Source organism: Vitis vinifera, chromosome 7 (genome assembly GCF_030704535.1).
Source record: "Vitis vinifera cultivar Pinot Noir 40024 chromosome 7, ASM3070453v1".
Classification (NCBI taxonomy): Eukaryota; Viridiplantae; Streptophyta; class Magnoliopsida; order Vitales; family Vitaceae; genus Vitis; species Vitis vinifera.
The window spans coordinates 7,960,279-7,978,176 of NC_081811.1; the positions used below are offsets into that span (position 1 = coordinate 7,960,279).

General features: G+C 33.5%; 1 protein-coding gene across 1 annotated transcript; it reads left to right on the plus strand.

Moving 5' to 3' along the window:
- Positions 1 to 12,619: 12,619 nt before the first annotated feature.
- On the plus strand, positions 12,620 to 17,483 carry LOC100256585 (uncharacterized). Its single transcript, XM_010654124.3, has 8 exons — positions 12,620 to 13,424; positions 14,102 to 14,314; positions 14,429 to 14,629; positions 15,559 to 15,666; positions 15,827 to 15,964; positions 16,058 to 16,309; positions 16,690 to 17,010; positions 17,137 to 17,483. Exons 1-8 carry the CDS (start codon positions 12,798 to 12,800, stop codon positions 17,302 to 17,304), a joined length of 2,028 nt encoding a protein of 675 aa, XP_010652426.1. The 5' UTR covers positions 12,620 to 12,797; the 3' UTR covers positions 17,305 to 17,483.
- Positions 17,484 to 17,898: the final 415 nt, after the last annotated feature.

A 17,898-nucleotide genomic window follows, 5' to 3' on the forward strand; every position in this document is an offset into this window, starting at 1 on the left:
TTTATTCCTCTAAGGACTTGGGGTGAATGAGAGAAGAGGGTGGACTTATGATGACAATACTTGCAAAGGCTCTAAGATATAAACAAGAAAAAGAATGCCCACAACACTAAGAGGAGGAGGAGGAGATATAAATTCTCTAATATGAAAGAAAACCCTATGTTTGATTTGGTATCATTAGTGATTGAAGTTGTTACAAGTGGCAAGAGATTATCTAATCAAGGACTTGATTAATTAACTGAAAGGGAATTAAACTCGAAATTCAAATTTCATGAATATGTTAAGGCTTAAAATCCAAGTACAAAAAAATGACCCAAACTAGAATCCTCTTACTTTCCATAAATAACCCTTTCATTGTGCAATCTTCTAATATCGCCCATAGAATATGTTCTTAGGCTACGAACCAACCTTGGATAAGTAAATTGTAAATCATAAAAAATTTGGGAAAATAAATTTATATGAATCAATATTTCTTTATGTGAATTAGGGAACCTACTACCCAAATTAGTTTTTCAACTTCTAGTTACACATAAAGGATTAACACAAGTAGGCTATGCACTTTAGTTGGATATTCACGAGACCTTTAGAAAACCTAACCAAGTTCTTATAGGAAATGACTCAATTTCCACTCTTATATAAGCAAATCCATCAAGTATATCCTACAATTGAACACACCATTTATAAGGGATATGGTATTTATTAAAAGTATATACTTGTCTCAATCATTGCAAAATATGTCATATACATCATAACTATAAATAGTTAATAATGTATTTCATAGTTAACAAGTGAATTGTAAGGAAGAGACACTATCATTTCATTTTCATTAATTATATGGTTGGGGCTAAAGTTTGAAAAACAGGCAAAAAAATTCAATTGAAATGTGGTTAGATGCACAAAACACTAATGTGTCCAAATTTGAAGCTTTTGTTTTAGGAATTGACATGATGGAAACTCCAATTATCAACTACTAATAAAAGAGATATTTTCAATGTTTTTAGTTTATTTCTATTTTTATTTTTTTTAATGATTAGAAAGCTAGTGCTTATAAATTTTAGTGGTTAGTTACAACTCAAGTGTCCATAACGATGCCCACAATTTTTTCAAACCCAAACTTAATTCCACCAAAAACTTTAGAAAGTAGCAAACAAAATACTTATCCGAGTTAGGCTAAGTCATAACAAATCACTATATTTACGTTAGTTGTGTTTTCTTTTAAGATAATGTCCTAGTGCAATAGGATGATGGACATTCTACCTCAATGATTCAATAACCAATTTTACTTATAAAGATTATGTTTTCTTTAAAGAGAATGTCCTAGTGTAATAGGATGATGGGCATTCTACCTCAATGATTCGCTAGTCAATTTTACTTATAAAGGTATAATCCTCAAATATGAAATGATAACGAGTTTTTCAACTTTATCCCTCCAAGGACCTAGGATACATGGGAGAGGAGGATGTACTTAAACTGACAACACTCAAAAGACTTTAAGATATGAGTAAGAAAAAAATACCCGCAACACTAAGAGACGGAGAAGAAGATATAAACTCTCTTATGTATGAAAGAAGAACACTAGATTTGGTTTGGTATATTTAGTGATTGAAGCTGTGATTATTGATAAAAGAGTAATCAATCAACAATCGATTGATTATCATTTGGATATTCAATTGGTTGCACAATTTCTCTAATCAAGGGCTTGATTGATTAGTTGGAAAAGAATTAAATATGAAATTCAAATTTCATGAATGTGTTAAGGCTTAAAATCTTATATAAAAAGCAACAAATAAGGATCCACATTGAAATTCTCTAACTGTCTAGAAATAATACTTTCATTAAGTAGTATTATGATATCTCCTATAGAATGCATGATTAAATGAAGGAATAAAAAAAACTTGAAGAACATTAGAATTCAATACATCAACTTAGTATCCTTAGCCTATGAACCAACCTTAGGATAAGTTGTAAATCACTGAAAACAAGTGAAAAATGAATTTTCTATGAATCAAGATATTTTATGTAAAACAAAGAACCTATGGGTAATTGGTTTTTCAACTTAAAGCTATACATAAAGGATTAATGCGAGTTGGCTAAATGCTTTATTTGGATATTCATGAAACCTCTACAAAACCTTTTGAAGTTCTCATAGGTAGTGATTCCATTTTCAATCTTATATAAGTGAATTCATCAAATATACCCTACAATTTAACACACATTTTATGAGAGATATGGTATTCATTAAAAGTACTTATATTCAATCATTGCAAAATATATATCATCTACATCATGGTTATAAATAGTTAATAGTGTATATGAACCTACTTTTTGAGATCTTTATTCGTGTTTAGATTACCATCACTCTTAACTTTTATACTACACATAAGTCTTTACTTCCTTCAATGTTTTTTCTCTTAGTTTCTTGTTTAGTTGTTTTATCATAAAATCAACTAAATTCAACTCTAAACTCACAAAATCTAGGGATATGATCATCGTGTCAAGTAGTTATCGTGTAATGTTGTGCCTTAAGCAAATATATTTATTTTTTCATTAAATATCTTACTCTTAGCCTTAATTGTTGTTGCCTGGCTATCATAATATATAGAAACAAATAATTTTGGTCTTATCCATAAAGAGATATTTCCTAAAAGGTTTCTTAGTTACTAATCTCAAAACTTGCCTTCTCTAAGCCAATAAATTCAACCTCTATGATAGACGAAGTAATGCAAGGTTTTTTGGAAGACTTCCAAAAAACTATACTTTCTTTAAAATCAAGACATGCCCACTAAAATCTGCATCAAAGATTTAATAAGCATCATTGTACCCTTCAAGTACATTTCACAATTCACCATACTACAAAATATTGCTAATGATGTCTCTTAAGTACTTAATTACTCCATACGTAGTATTCCAATGGTCTTGATTAGGACCTTGGGTGTATTGATGCAATTACCTACTACACAAATACTGCTAAGACTAATATAATTAGTTAACTACATTAAGCTACCATGATTTGAGCATACTCAAGTTAAACAACAATACATTCTCTATCATTCTTTAGCTATGAATTAGCATCATAAGGAATTGACATAGACTTCTGATTGACACAGACTTCTGATTGACACAGACTTCTGATTGACACAGACTCATAATTTTCTCAACATAGGGTTGTCAAGAAATTTTAGGCCTAATGGGTATTCTAGTTATCTTGATCCCTAATATTGCCTCTATATATCCTAAGTCTTTCATGTCAAAGTTAAGCTTTAAGAATCTCTTGGTCTTGTAGACAACCTCTAAACTAGTTCTTAGAATTGACATATTGTATAAGTAGATAATAACACGTGTTTTTCTCCAAGTCTATTGTAATATATTAATCAACATTATTAATGGAAAATCCATTAGATACTAACATATGGTTAAACTTGTTATACCATTATTTAGGTTCTTGTTTTACTCCATATATGGATTTAACTAGCCTACATACCTTTAAATCCTTTAAAAAGACCACACAACCCTTTGGATCATCCATAATATGGTAAGGACTGAATTTTTGAGTGATTTGTAAACTCTATTTGAGAATTATGAGGCTTTACATGATCATTATTTTATCTCAATATTTCAACAAAGGGAAATTATTTATAAGCTAGATTAGTGATATATAGGTTGGTAATTTTGTTCCAAATGTCACTAGTTTGGATCTACTTATTTCCATGGGACTTCTCAGATTTAGAAGTTTAGTCACATTAGATGGTAAACTAACTAGTCAAGTAAGTATGTAGTAAAATTTGTTGGTATGTATAGTGGCAATGCAAAAGGTTCAAAAAGGCATATAAATTTCAATTGTAGGAAAAAAATACATTGAGTAAGAAATCAAAAAATATATAGACCAATCAAGTGCTCCCTAAGTTATGGGAACCTTGGATTTCTCTATTTTCATGCCCTAGATTGTATAGGTACATGCAATCTACCTTAAGCTTGTAGATCCTATGCAATAGAAGTAAAAAAAAAAAAAAAAAATCATTTTTTACATTTAAGGATCTAGATTAAAGGTAATAGAAAACTTTACTTAAATTTAGATGCTCCTAAATCAACTTGGTATGGTAAAAAAGATGCTTGAAAACTTTAGAGGTCTCCTATATCCCAGATCTTCCGTTCGATAACTCTAACCATAATCTTGACACTATAAAAGGTGAACTTTGGAATGAATGATGCTTTGACTCTCTTTTTCTCTAGAAGTGGAAGACGACAATCACAAAAAAGTCTTAGAAATCCTAATCTCTAAAGGAGTATTTATTGGGTTCCCCGACTGAGCTTAAGTGACTTAAGCCCATTTGGTTTGAGTTACTTAATCTAGCCCAAATTTAATCATAATTGATTAATTAATCTCATAAGGCCATCTAATTAATCAATTAGCCAAATCCAAAAATCTTGTTCACCTTTTCTTGTGAAACCTTGTGTAATTACTAAAACACATTCATGCACACTAGTGAACCCAGAATCAATTCAACCATTATAATTATGTCATCATGGTATTGAGCTTAAAACGTGGACCATTGGGACCCATAGGAGTACTAGCTCACTCATACTCCAATTTTGAAGTTCATTCAACATCTCATTACAAAGAATTAATTGCACTTCAGTACCCTATGCAAATAACAACGAGACAAAACTCAGGTCTATAACCTACTATCTACTACATGCAGAGTTCCCATGTATTGGTATCCGTAATCTGACAATGTAATGTCATCACCTATCAAGATTACCTCTCCAATCATTGAGTTATAAACCCCACTTATCATATGATTAATTGACATACTCTAACTCCAAGGAGCATATCTCAAATTTCCACTAAAAGAAATACTATAACCACAATTTTTTAGATCACATGTCCTTTGGATTACCTAAAAGGACACACTATTTCAATCTCATGATATATCATGGTGCCTCTATTGAGAATATTTGTTTCCCACAAGTCTTCGTCAACATTGACTCAATTCATAAGGATATATGATTACTTTAAGGTCTCACCCATAGGTCAAAACCTCTTGTTGATTTTGACATAGACTTAATATCTTCTCAAGATTAAGAATTCATGCAACATAATAAATTGGTGAATCATGACAATCAATAGCCTTATGTCATGATTCACTGTAGGTCTTGTTTAGTTTGCATCACATATACAAGTGCACTCAATATGGGAAAACTATCCCGATGACTAAGACAAGTCATCCTTTCAATTTAAAGGTAGTGCATTATAGTCTCAAATGGATTGCCCAGATCCATGAATCAACTGTGGATTACTCATTATACTACAAGGAACTTATGACTTGGATCATTTATGCAACTCTTAATGCACCCAAGTCATGTACAATGCAAGTGACATGGACATATATGCTTAAATAACCAATTAATACATATGAGATAATAAATTGGAAACCAAGAATATAAATAAATAAATTTCTAAATAAACCTCAATCTATTGCATCATGTCATGCTTTATAAGGCTCAATCCCAACACTAAGAACACTTAAAGGTTCTATATGCATTTTTTTTCTTACTTAAAAATTACAAAATTTGCATTTTGAGTGTATATCGGTTTAATCTAGCCCATTAGAGTTTGTTCCATATAAATATGCATATTTATGTAAAAATATGTGATTCACCCATTGTATTACATTATCATTATCTTAACAAGATATTTTTATGTAAAGTTGGTGGTTAATTGCATCCTTTAACAAAGAGTGAAGGTATCCACTGAGTCCAAAGTGCTATATCAAGGACATGAAAGCAAATGGTAGGAATTGTCCCAAGTAAGTCCCTTGGGTAGCATTTGGGTTTAAGGAAATATGTGTACTTGTTTTCATAATTAATAGATTTTCTAGGTAGTCAACTAAATCCATGGTTTTTACATATAAGGCTTTTGTGTGACCTTGTAGGTGGTTTTCGATATATATTGCTTATTTCTTGGCATGATTGTTTTTTCATCAAATTATTGTATTTAGACAAATTGAATCACAAAAATGATCAAGAATCATAAAGAAATAAATAAATTATAGGTTTAAATTATCGAAGTACTTATTCACCCATTTTTAGGTAGTTTCATAAATGAAGAAAACCAAATTGTCAACTATGAATTAGACTTAGTAGTTATGTTCTTTTTCTATTATGTTACATGTTTTCTTAGCGGCTTTTAATTTCACACATAATTCACATTTTCCATTGGTTTCTTAGGGACATCTTAGGAATTAAGCTAGTTTACCATGTTATATATCAAAAGAATCAATCAAGTATGCATAATTAAATGCATTATCATTAATAATAATCTCATAAATATTTAACATAAAGATGTCATGATTATAGTATCCTTTCCCAACAAATACATCATTCTTGGTGAGAATGATCTTGTTTGACTCAAACATGATCCTCATTTTTAAGATAAATCCTTTAAAAACGTGACATGATGTAACAAATTCAAAATTTATTATTTATTTAATAAAATTCCAATTTCACTTTTATCTATCATCCTTCCATGCATTATACTTTATGAACATTTTGACCTAACATATCTTTCATTATACAGGACTTGAGTGCATTAGTGATCCTAGGGACATGTAATCACGAAATTTGTGGTTGTATTAACTTCTTTAGTGGAATTTGACATATATTCTTAGTGAATTATAGTGTGTTAGTTGATCACATAATAAAAGGATATGAGACTCAAAGATTGTAGAGCTAATTTTAAGAGGTTGATAATTTTCACCTTGTTAGATTATGAATGTTAATTCATAGGGAGTTTGCATATAGTAGATAATAGGTCATAGACTCGAGTTCTTGTATATTGTTGTAATATCATAAAATATTATAGTGTAGTTGACTTTTTGTAGTGAGAAGTAAAGTCAACCTTAGAATTAGATTATAAGGGAGTTAATATTTTCCTATGGGTTTTAGTGGTTCACACTCAAACTTGTATTCCTTGATGATAAGTTTATTAAGGGGTATTTAGGTTTTTTATTCACAAGAGTACATAAAAGGTGTTTTGGTAAATACACAAGATTGTATAAGAGCTTGTGAATCGTCTTTCTGGATTAGGCTGATTGATTAATTGAAACTCAATAGGGCTAATTAATCAATTAGGACCTAAGTGTAGGAAATTTCGGATTACTCTATTCCTTGGCTTTAGATCACATAGGGTGCATGCATCTATCATTGGCTTTCCTAGATCTAAACCAGTGGAAACTTATGACTACAAAAACTATAAAAAAAAAATACTAGATCTAAAGGCGAAAGTTTTATACCTACGATCTAGATGTTCCCAAATCGATTTCCATTTGATGAAGACTTTGAAATTGTATGGTTGTCGTAGAACTCGTCTACCCAACAATCTTCTACCCAATCTTTCCCTCCATGGGTCTTGTCACAAGAGAATATTGAATTTTTCTCTCTTCAAATGATGGTTAGAGTTCTTCTCTCTAAAATTTCATAAAATTGAACTATAATACTAAATCTTTAATCCCTAAGGGGGTTTATATAGGATTTCCTATGGGCTTAAGTAAGTTAAGCCCAAATTGGGTTTGAGTCACTTAATCTAGCCCACTTGGGTCTTAATCGATTAATTAGCTTTAACATACTCTATTAATTAACCCATTCTAGAAAGTCATTTCATAAGATTTAGTGCAACCTTGCGTTTTTACCAAAACACTCTTATACACACTTATAAATTACATACCAAAATATCCTCATAGTGTGTTCCAATATGAATTAGGAACTCGAGCAGGAACCACTAGGACTCGTAGAAAAACATTGACTTTCTCATAATCTAATTCTAAAGTTAACTCGATACTCCACTAAAGAGAGTTAACTACACTCTAGTATCTTATATATTACATCGAGACAAATTCAAGTATGTGACCTACTATCTATTGCATGCAGACTCCTCATGAACTAGTGTTCGTAATATAACAAAAAATACTATTAACCATTAAGATTACCTCTCAAATCCTTGAGTTACATATCATTTTATTATGTGACCAACTAACATACTTTAGTTCTAAAGATCATATGTCAAATTCCACTAAAGGAATTACTATGGCCACAAATTTCATGATCACATGTCCTTTGAATTACCTAAAGGGACACATTAGCTCAATCTCATGAGATATCATAGTGTTTTTTTTATTGAGAATACATGTTGTTACCAACCTCCATCAACAGTGACCTAAGCTGTAAGGAATATATGACCACACCCATAAGTTAAAGCCTCTTTTTGATTTTAACACAAACTCAATATCCTCTCAAGGTTGAAAATCCATGCAACATAGTAGTTTGATGAATCATGACCATATAATATACTTACGTCATAATTCATTATAAATTTTGTCCAATATTTAACCATACACACTAGTGCACTCATCATGGGAAATTCATCCCGATGACCAAAATAAGTCATCCCTCCAATTAGAAGGTGGTACACTATAGTCTCTATTAGATTGCCTAAATCCATTAATTGATTATGAATAATTCATCATCTTGCAAGGAACCCAAAAGTTGTATCCTTTATGCAACTCTCAATGTACCTAAGTCATATACAATACAAGTGATATTGGTTGAATGCTTAAATCAATGTCAATGCATAAAATAGTTAGCAATAAGATAATGAGGTCTAACTTTGTTACATCATGTCTTGCTTTAAGAACTCAATCCCAACACCAAGTGAACTAAATTAAGAGACCCACGCCAAGATAAGATTAAGTCACTTAAGCACACAAGGAAACCTATATAAACCTCTTCTTAAGGGTTAAAGCTTCATTCTTGTCTTCCTATTCATTCTAGAGAGAGAAGACCCTAACTACCACCCCTCTAAGAGACCTTCATCCACTCTAGTGCTTGGATTCAAGGATAAAAAGTCATTGCGGTGGAAGACTTTTGAGTTTGTGAAATATATGACATTTACTATAGAAATTAACAATTGAAATGACATGAGAAATCTAAACCTAGAAATGAGAAGGGCTAGTGGTGGGCATTTAGGAAAGTTGAGTCGATCAGGAGTCTTTATTCAAGCGATGGTATAGAAGAAGAATGAAACAAATGATTGTTCTTTTGGGAAAATGTAGAATAATACACCTATTGAGACAAAAGCCAAAAGTGAATCTCATAAGTGGTGTATTGAACTGAAATAAGATCTTAGTTTGACATCTTGATTCACAGATTCACCATGATAATAAATAGAGCTAATGGTGACTTGGAAAAGTCGCTTATTTCTTACTTAATAAGGGGGCCTTTATTCACTAGCGTAGACTAAAAGTACTCTTCAAACCATGCTAGATAGTTACCTATCACACGATTCTCAAACCCAACCTATGGTGGATTCTATAGGATAAAGCCAAAGTGCTTGATCCGTTGCTTTGTACTTTGAGATGCACTTTCTCCACGATCGAGTAACAACACTACTTGTCATAAGCTTAACTTTAAACTGCTATTGTTCAATTCAAATAAGCTAAATCCCTTCGATTGGTTTGCTTAGGTGGTCTTCCATTATATTTTCTAACATTTAGAGTACTTATGGTTTAAGAATGGAACATCGACAAAGTGTCCTGAATGAATAAGAAATGGACAACAGAGATAATCAATGATTCTTATTCGACTGAGTTGAAACTAGCAACATGTTGATTATAGAACATCCATATATGAGGTAAAACACTCTAAACCTCTAGATCTAAGGTTTTTATGCATGTATGCATTTACTAGTTAGATTTAGAGAGCCATAGGAGTAGTTTGCATACACCCTAAGCAATTTAAGGCTAGGATCAGAGTAATTTAGGGATACACACACATAGAGATTTGCTTTCTAAACCTGTTATTCTTATTTGACTTAGGCTTATGTTTTATCAAGTTTACTTTGGAAGATAGCTTCTTGGTTTTCTCGACCTTGTCCTTTATGTTAGATTTTGTTCCTTAACTCAGACATGGATGATGATATTTTCAAAGGACATGTGCTTCTTTTTATGCTTCATATTATTCTTATAACCTTTCTAGGAGTTCAAGAGGGCTTCCATAAAGTACAAAAGATTCAGGAAGTTGTATGTTTTCATTAGGTCTTTGATAAGCATATTATAGTCATGAATTTTCACATAATACATTTATATCCTTGGTTATTTAGGAATTTCTAAAATTTCCCATGTCGTATTTTTGAAACTTAAAAATCTTCTAAGATATATTTCTCATTCATCTTTTTTTACATTTCTTTAGCATACTTGATTGGGGAATATGATTAGAGCCACAAATTGTGCTCTAATGGCACATATAGAAAGGAATTATGCAAATGTAACGTCTCAATTCACTTGACTTAACTTGAATTGTTGCTAAGACCCTAGCCATGGATCTAACATATATCTTGAGCTAAATCTTAGGTTTAAAGGATAAAAAGGATGCAAGTTGGAGAAATTATTTTTAGTCATGGTAGAAAAAAGACTAAACATGCTTAGAATGAGCTTTAAAAGTGTGAAGCATGATGAAAATTTTGATAAATGAAAGTGGAGAAATTCATAGCATGAGAGAAAGAAAAGAAGGTTGTGGAAAGAGTTGGAGAGCAAACAAACATAAGAAAGAAGGTTGAAGGATATGGCTTGAAGTTCATACATTCCAATTGGAACTCAAATTCTAGCAACAACATATACTATGACTTTGAGGTGATATTTGGAGTTCTTCGCAAGGTTATTTTTGGGCATGCTACATATTGTTTTGAAGCTCAAGAAGTCAAGAATCCAACATTTTAAAAATTATGCAAATCAGAGTTGAAACGAGAAAGATATGGATGATTGAAAATAACTACACAAAGAGAAATCAAAGGAGTGTCAATTTCGCATGAACAAGCGAATTTTGGCATTAACATGTGAAATTTTTCGATGATCGCGTGAAATGGACCAAAGATATTGTTTTTGCAGTAGCTTGGAAATTAGTTTCACATGACCATGTGACGTTTTGCATGGCCATGCCAAATGTGCCAGAATGATGTTAGAATGTTGCCAATTCATTTATATTTCGCATGACCATGCAAAATGGATCATCCTCATGCGAAATCAACATATTTTTATTAAAGGCTCCTACGACTCAAATTTTTACAACTTTTATTGAGAGCCCTTGAATTGGAAAGAAGATTTTACATGCTTTCTAAGATATTTCCATGTGTCAACTTAAATTTTGGTCTATAAATAGGGCATTAGAGTTCTATTTTTAAAAGTTAGGGAATTATTAAATGTTCTTGGATTTTCTTGGGAAAAGAAGACGACATTGAAGATTCTCGATTTGTTTTCTTTATTTTAATCAATTGTTTCTAATTTATTTTATTCAATAATGATTCTTTATTATTCTTTTATGGATTGTGTGAATGAAATCACCACCATGAGAGGCTAAAAAGCCATCTTGGGATGTGAAACATGAAAACCTAGGGTTAGAGCTAAGGAAAAACAATGGGTAAAATCGAACTAAAAATGGAATGAATGAAGGATTGAGGCATAATAGATGAAGATAAAAATATCCTCTAATGTTAGTTTGAATTAGAGAATAGTACAATATCTCATTCCTTGATAATAGGGATTCTTGGTAATTCTTCATCCCTAGTTATATGAGATTTTGTTATTCTTATCTACCCTAAGACAAATCCACGCATGTAAAGGCCTAACTCTTAGATCTAAGATTGTTAGAACAACAATACGTGGAAAGAGCACTAAGAACCAAAGCAAGTAAACAAAAAAAAATATATAAAAGTAGTAAACATAACTCTTATTGAATTTAAGTTGATGCATGATAGATCATTATCCTTGAAATAGTTTCATGCTCATCTGAGATCATGTATCACTGCAACATGTGATGGCCATTTTACTTCTAAGATTCAATGGCCAATTTTTCTTATATAGGTGCACTCCTCGATTGAGCTAGGATGACAACTTTTTTAACTTTATTCTTTGAAGGACTTAAGATGAATGAGAGAAGGTGATGCAATCATAATGGTGGCTCTCACGAAAGCTTTTGAATATGAGTGAAAAAGAATGCTCACTATCGGTTCCTGCTCAACACTTATCCTTTGGGTAGCTACCCCAACGCGCTCTCTTGTCTTCTACAAAAAGGATGTATCCGCATGTGTTCTAGGCAAATCTCTCCAATGGTTAAGTAAGCTTAGAGGACTTTTATGGAATGAATTTTTGGGAGGAGAAGTTAAATACCTTTCATTCTTGTTCCTCTGTTATTATATAGGCTTGATTTTGTAACCTTCTTTTGGCCATTATGACCTCTCTTGATTGAAGGGTAAGTTTGGTTTGGTACCATTCTTGATTGAAGGGACTAGAAATAACCCTTTTAATAATATGATTTTTCAATATATTATAATTAATGTAATTGAATAATAGGATGTAATCATGAATTCACAATCAAAATTATAAGCACGGATGTCTCATCCAAAATTTCATTAAAAGGTAAAATCGTATTTGATGATGTAATATATAGAACAAATAGGAACATATTTAGAATGATAATAGTTATACTTTAATTTAATAAAAGTAACCAATATTATTTATTATTTAAATTAAAATTTTCATATATAATATTGGGGGAATTTTATTTATTTATTTATTTATTTGAATTTTTGTTTTAGGTTCTATTAGGCTGACTTCATCCAAAAATATTCTCCAAAGGTTCATGGGTCATCGTGGGCCGATATTGGGCCTGGACCAACAACAACTTGGCGGCGTGGCGATATACAGAGCCGACGCGCCTCTCCGGCGTCTACTTCCACCATCAACGGCGGTTCCATGGCGGAGGACGAAGAGGAGATCTACGACGGTTTTCGGTCACACTTTCCCCTCGCGTTCGGCAAGCAATCCAAGTCCCTTACCCCTCTTGAAGCCATCCATAACGCCACTGCTCGCCGTCCATCGACCGCCGCGGCCACCACCACCGACCGACAGGACAACAACAACCAAGGCCTCCCTTCTCTGTCCTTCTCTTCCAAAGCCTGGTTGACCTCTCTTCGAAACCCTAAATCCACCTCCACTTCGCGCCACCGCGACGATGCTAGCCTTACAAACCCTAGCTCTTCCAGCGCCGATGATGATGTTGCCGTTGGACCCCCTCGGCCACCTCCGGCTGATGAGGATGATGGTGGTGTGATGATCGGACCGTCTCGGCCACCTCCGGTGGCTTCGAATTCAGATGATGATGAGGATGAGGATGGTGATGGTGCCCTGATTGGACCGCCGCGACCACCACCGGCGGAGATGGATGATGATGATGATGGTAGCGTGATGATTGGGCCGCCGCGTCCGCCGCCAACGGATTCGGATTCCGATGATGATTTGGCCGAAGAAGAAGAAGAAGAAGAAGAGAATCGGCATCGGATTCCGTTGAGTAATGAGATTGTGCTCAAGGGGCATTCCAAGGTAACCATCTTCGCTTCTCCCGTCTATTGAGTATAAGTTACATAGCTTTTCTCTTTGAATCTTAAGTATTCGAGCTGTGTTTACATCTTGATTATATTGAAACGAACTGAAATTGTACAGAGGGAAACTGCCTACCTACAATAGGATGAAATGAGAATTGCTTAGAAGCAATACCATGTCAAAATGCAGATAAAATTGCAACTCCAAAAGCTTAGGGCGAAATTGGTTTGGTTTACAATAGCCCATGTTTCTTTGCTTGAACTGCAGAAACAAAGAAAATAATGTGGGAAGCATGCGTTTAAGTTCACTTCTGAAAAACTAAGAGGGAAAAAAAGGCACACTCTGAACTGGGTTTTTTCTAAAGAAATCATAAAAGGCTGGTTTTTTGTTTCCGATTATTGTTTAAGAAAGTAAAAGAATGGAACATGATGATTCTGAAATTTTATCACTTCGTTTCCATTTTCTGGGACTTTTTGAGAAGTTCAAAACACTCTTGTTGTGTTATCTTGTGCTCACATTGAAATTTAAATGTTGACATACTTATTATGAAAAAATAATAATAATAATAAATAAATGGAAGGCAACACCAGTGTGCAGGATTTTGGCAAATGCTGCGAACCGTGTGTCTTAAGAGTTTAGCTCTTAAAGGCTCATTTGAATGGGAATGCTTTTGACAGGTTGTTTCGGCTCTTGCTGTTGATCACTCGGGATCCAGAGTTCTTTCCGGTAGTTATGATTATACAGTCCGGATGTATGACTTTCAAGGGATGAATTCTCGTTTGGCATCATTTAGACAGCTGGAACCATCTGAAGGTCACCAAGTTCGTAATTTAAGTTGGAGTCCAACTTCAGATCGTTTTTTGTGTGTGACAGGATCAGCCCAAGCTAAGGTATTTCTATGTATGGTTTTTTTCTATGTGGTCATTTTCTTAGAGCCTTTAGTGTATCATATGATAATAATGATTGTCAATTTCTTCATTTGATGGTCAATTTCTTTATTTTAGATATATGACCGTGACGGGCTCACTCTAGGTGAGTTCGTAAAGGGGGACATGTATATTCGTGATCTAAAGAATACCAAGGGGCACATATCTGGATTAACTTGTGGGGAGTGGCACCCCAAGACAAAGGAGACAATTTTAACATCATCAGAAGATGGATCACTGCGTATATGGGATGTAAACGATTTCAAAAGTCAAAAGCAGGTCTGTTTTTTTCGTCCACTTATCACTGACATGAATGCAACATATACAAGGTGTTATAAGCTATGCATCTTTCTATGCACTTATATTTCTTTGTTTTATGGTATTTCCTATTGCTTTCACTTCAAAGTACTGAAGGAGAAATTACTTAAGGGTATAGCATACAAAAGGTTTGCAAATTAGGACAGTGCATGACTCAACTTTAAAGATGGAAGGGCGCTTGATGCCGATGCCAATGCTAAAAGAAGACTAAATCTGAAAAAATTGTAAACAGCCAAAAATATAAAGAAAAATTCTTGTTATGATGCCTATAAAAATAAATAAATAAATAAATAAATCTTGTCATAATATTCTTGTTTTTTATTTTCTGCATGGAGGTTAAAATTGAAACCATTTTTTTATTCAAGAATGGGATAAGGTTGGTTAAAATTTAAGATGAAGATTCACAAATTTTTTGTTGGTTCATCTTTTATTGGCCTGCAAACTTCCTAGTTTAGGTCCATGTTGTAGTTTGCACTTGAAATGGATGGTTCTTTTGTGTTTTTATTTTGCAGGAAGAATAAATTCTTTCTTTTTTTGAGTATCTTCTAGGTGTGTATGCATCAAAGGTCCATGAAAATTTTCAAGAATTTTTTATGTCAATGTATCCCAACGTAAAAAGGTTGGGACCTCTTTTGTAATGTTGGTTTTTGAATTGCAAGAAATATTTATATGGAGAGCTTCTGATAGTCTTGATAGGTTTGAAATGGACTCTTACAGTGGATGGCAGGGAATTTTTTTTTTTAGGTCTTCCCATTCTGACATCTAACAGTGAAATGTGATGCTTGTGTTATGAGAATTTGTATGATAACATGAATTTTGCAATATTATTTATCATTCAACTTGCTGAATAGATGACTTTAAATTAAATGCAACAATCATTCCATGGATAGGTCATCAAGCCAAAACTTGCAAGGCCTGGAAGAGTTCCAGTTACCACCTGTGCTTGGGATCATGAAGGAAAATGCATCGTGGGTGGTATAGGAGATGGTTCTATACAGGTACTTGTTTTCTGTTCTAATTTTTCTATTGCGTTGATTGATTATAAGCTGGGGTAGAATATGAATGGACCTTTTGTTGGCTGCCATATTTTTATACTGTTTTGTGACTTCATATGCCTTGTACGAGCTTCTTATATCCGTTGCTTAATTAATCTTACAGTTATGGAACCTTAAGCCTGGATGGGGAAGCAGGCCAGATATACATGTTGAAAGAGGTCATTCAGATGAAATCACTGGGCTTAAGTTCTCTAGCGATGGGCGTATTCTATTGTCAAGAAGCTTTGATGGCTCACTGAAGGTAATGACATATACTATTAAGATCATGTTACCCTCAACTTTCCTTGATATATGTCTTCATTTGGATATTTATTGCTTACTTGATGTGCATTAGGTTTGGGATTTGCGTCAAATGAAGAAGCCTCTTCAGGTGTTTGAAGATCTCCCAAATCACTATGCTCAAACAAATATTGCATTTAGTCCTGATGAGCAACTCATTTTAACTGGAACGTCTGTCGAAAGAGAGAGCACAAATGGAGGCCTGTTGTGCTTCTACGACCGAGCAAAACTTGAACTTGTGTCAAGAGTTGGAATATCCCCAACTTGTAGTGTGGTGCAGTGTGCTTGGCACCCAAAACTGAATCAGGTAAGACCAGACAACATGCATGTTTAGACTGAACTGAATGATAGTCTCATCTTGTATGAATTTTTTTTTTTTGGTAAGTCTCATCTTGTATGAATTATTAATGCGATAAAAGTGATCAATGAAGGGTGGAAAAATAGAGAAAAAAATGAAATAGAAAAAGTTACAGTCTAGATCAAAGGTATGAATGCATGTGTGTGTCTGTGTCTATATCAAGCTCTTCCACTTCTAACAAGTTCAAAAAATTTTGTACATGTGAGGCCATTCCTTGCTTTGTCTTTCTCTCTCCCTCTCAATGGTCCTTATATCAACATATGCAAGTGTTCAGAGGTAGGTGAAGCGAGAGAATACTAACTTGTAATCTATCCCTTTTTTCCCTGAAGATATTTGTCACAGCTGGGGATAAAAGCCAAGGAGGAACCCATGTACTATATGATCCAACTCTTAGTGAGAGAGGCGCTCTCGTCTGTGTTGCACGTGCACCAAGGAAAAAGTCGGTTGATGATTTTGAGGCAAAGCCTGTAATTCACAATCCTCATGCACTGCCCTTATTTAGAGAACAACCAAGCCGTAAACGTCAGCGAGAGAAAATCCTGAAGGACCCAATCAAGTCCCATAAGCCTGAACTTCCCATAACAGGACCAGGCTTTGGTGGAAGAGTTGGTTCTACTAAGGGAAGCTTGTTGACCCAGTACCTCCTTAAGGTAATGTTCTTTTGGGATTCTTTAACCGCTTATTTTTCCTTCTCTTTTCATGTCTTATATTTTTAGCAAAAGAAAAGAAATGAACATGGTGAAAGGGACTTACAATATTGCTTACTCATATTACAGCAAGGGGGTTTGATTAAGGAAACCTGGATGGAGGAGGATCCAAGAGAAGCTATACTCAAGTATGCGGATGTTGCAGCAAATGACCCAAAATTCATTGCTCCAGCATATGCGCAAACTCAACCCGAACCAGTTTTTGCAAAGTCAGATTCTGAAGATGAAGAGAAATAATATGTATATGCTGAAGATGAAGAGGGATAGTATGTATGTATTGCATTCTTCTTTTGCTACTAATTTTTATCAGATAACTAGAGTGTTTTAGCCTTGACAGTAAAACTCTTTGTACTCATCTCCTGAGGGAATCCTTTGTTTTCTTTCTTTTCTCCATGAAACATCCTTGAAGACAGAAACTTTGAGTTATTGTCAAGGTTAGTTTCATTCACTTCCTTACAAAGGAAGATGAATTTTGAGTGAGAGGAGAGATGAGGGATGAGTGATGAGTGAAAATAATAAATGAAAAGGATTGAGAAGATATTTGATGAAATTTCAAATCGATGTGAGTTAAATATATTTAGTCAAAACCTCACAAGAGGTGAATGAAATTAACCCTTGTTATCAAAAGTTTGACATAGTAATCTTGTTACCAGAGTATCCAAAGCGAACATAATATCACTTTGGGGTGTTTAGACATCTTAATAGTATATGATCAGCTGGTTTCATTGGGTTTATACGCATCCAGTATATAATTTCTTTGTTTTATGTATAAATACTAATGTGCCAAGGGTTAAAGGCTATATTGCCCATATGGTTTCTTAAAATCAAATA

Bases quoted from the DNA above. Each gene is read 5' to 3' on its own strand.
- LOC100256585 (XM_010654124.3), top strand. From the start codon at position 12,798: ATGGCGGAGGACGAAGAGGAGATCTACGACGGTTTTCGGTCACACTTT. The intron at 14,630-15,558 runs GTCTGTTTTTTT...TTCCATGGATAG, and splicing joins ATTTCAAAAGTCAAAAGCAG to GTCATCAAGCCAAAACTTGC. The intron at 16,310-16,689 runs GTAAGACCAGAC...TTTTCCCTGAAG, and splicing joins GGCACCCAAAACTGAATCAG to ATATTTGTCACAGCTGGGGA.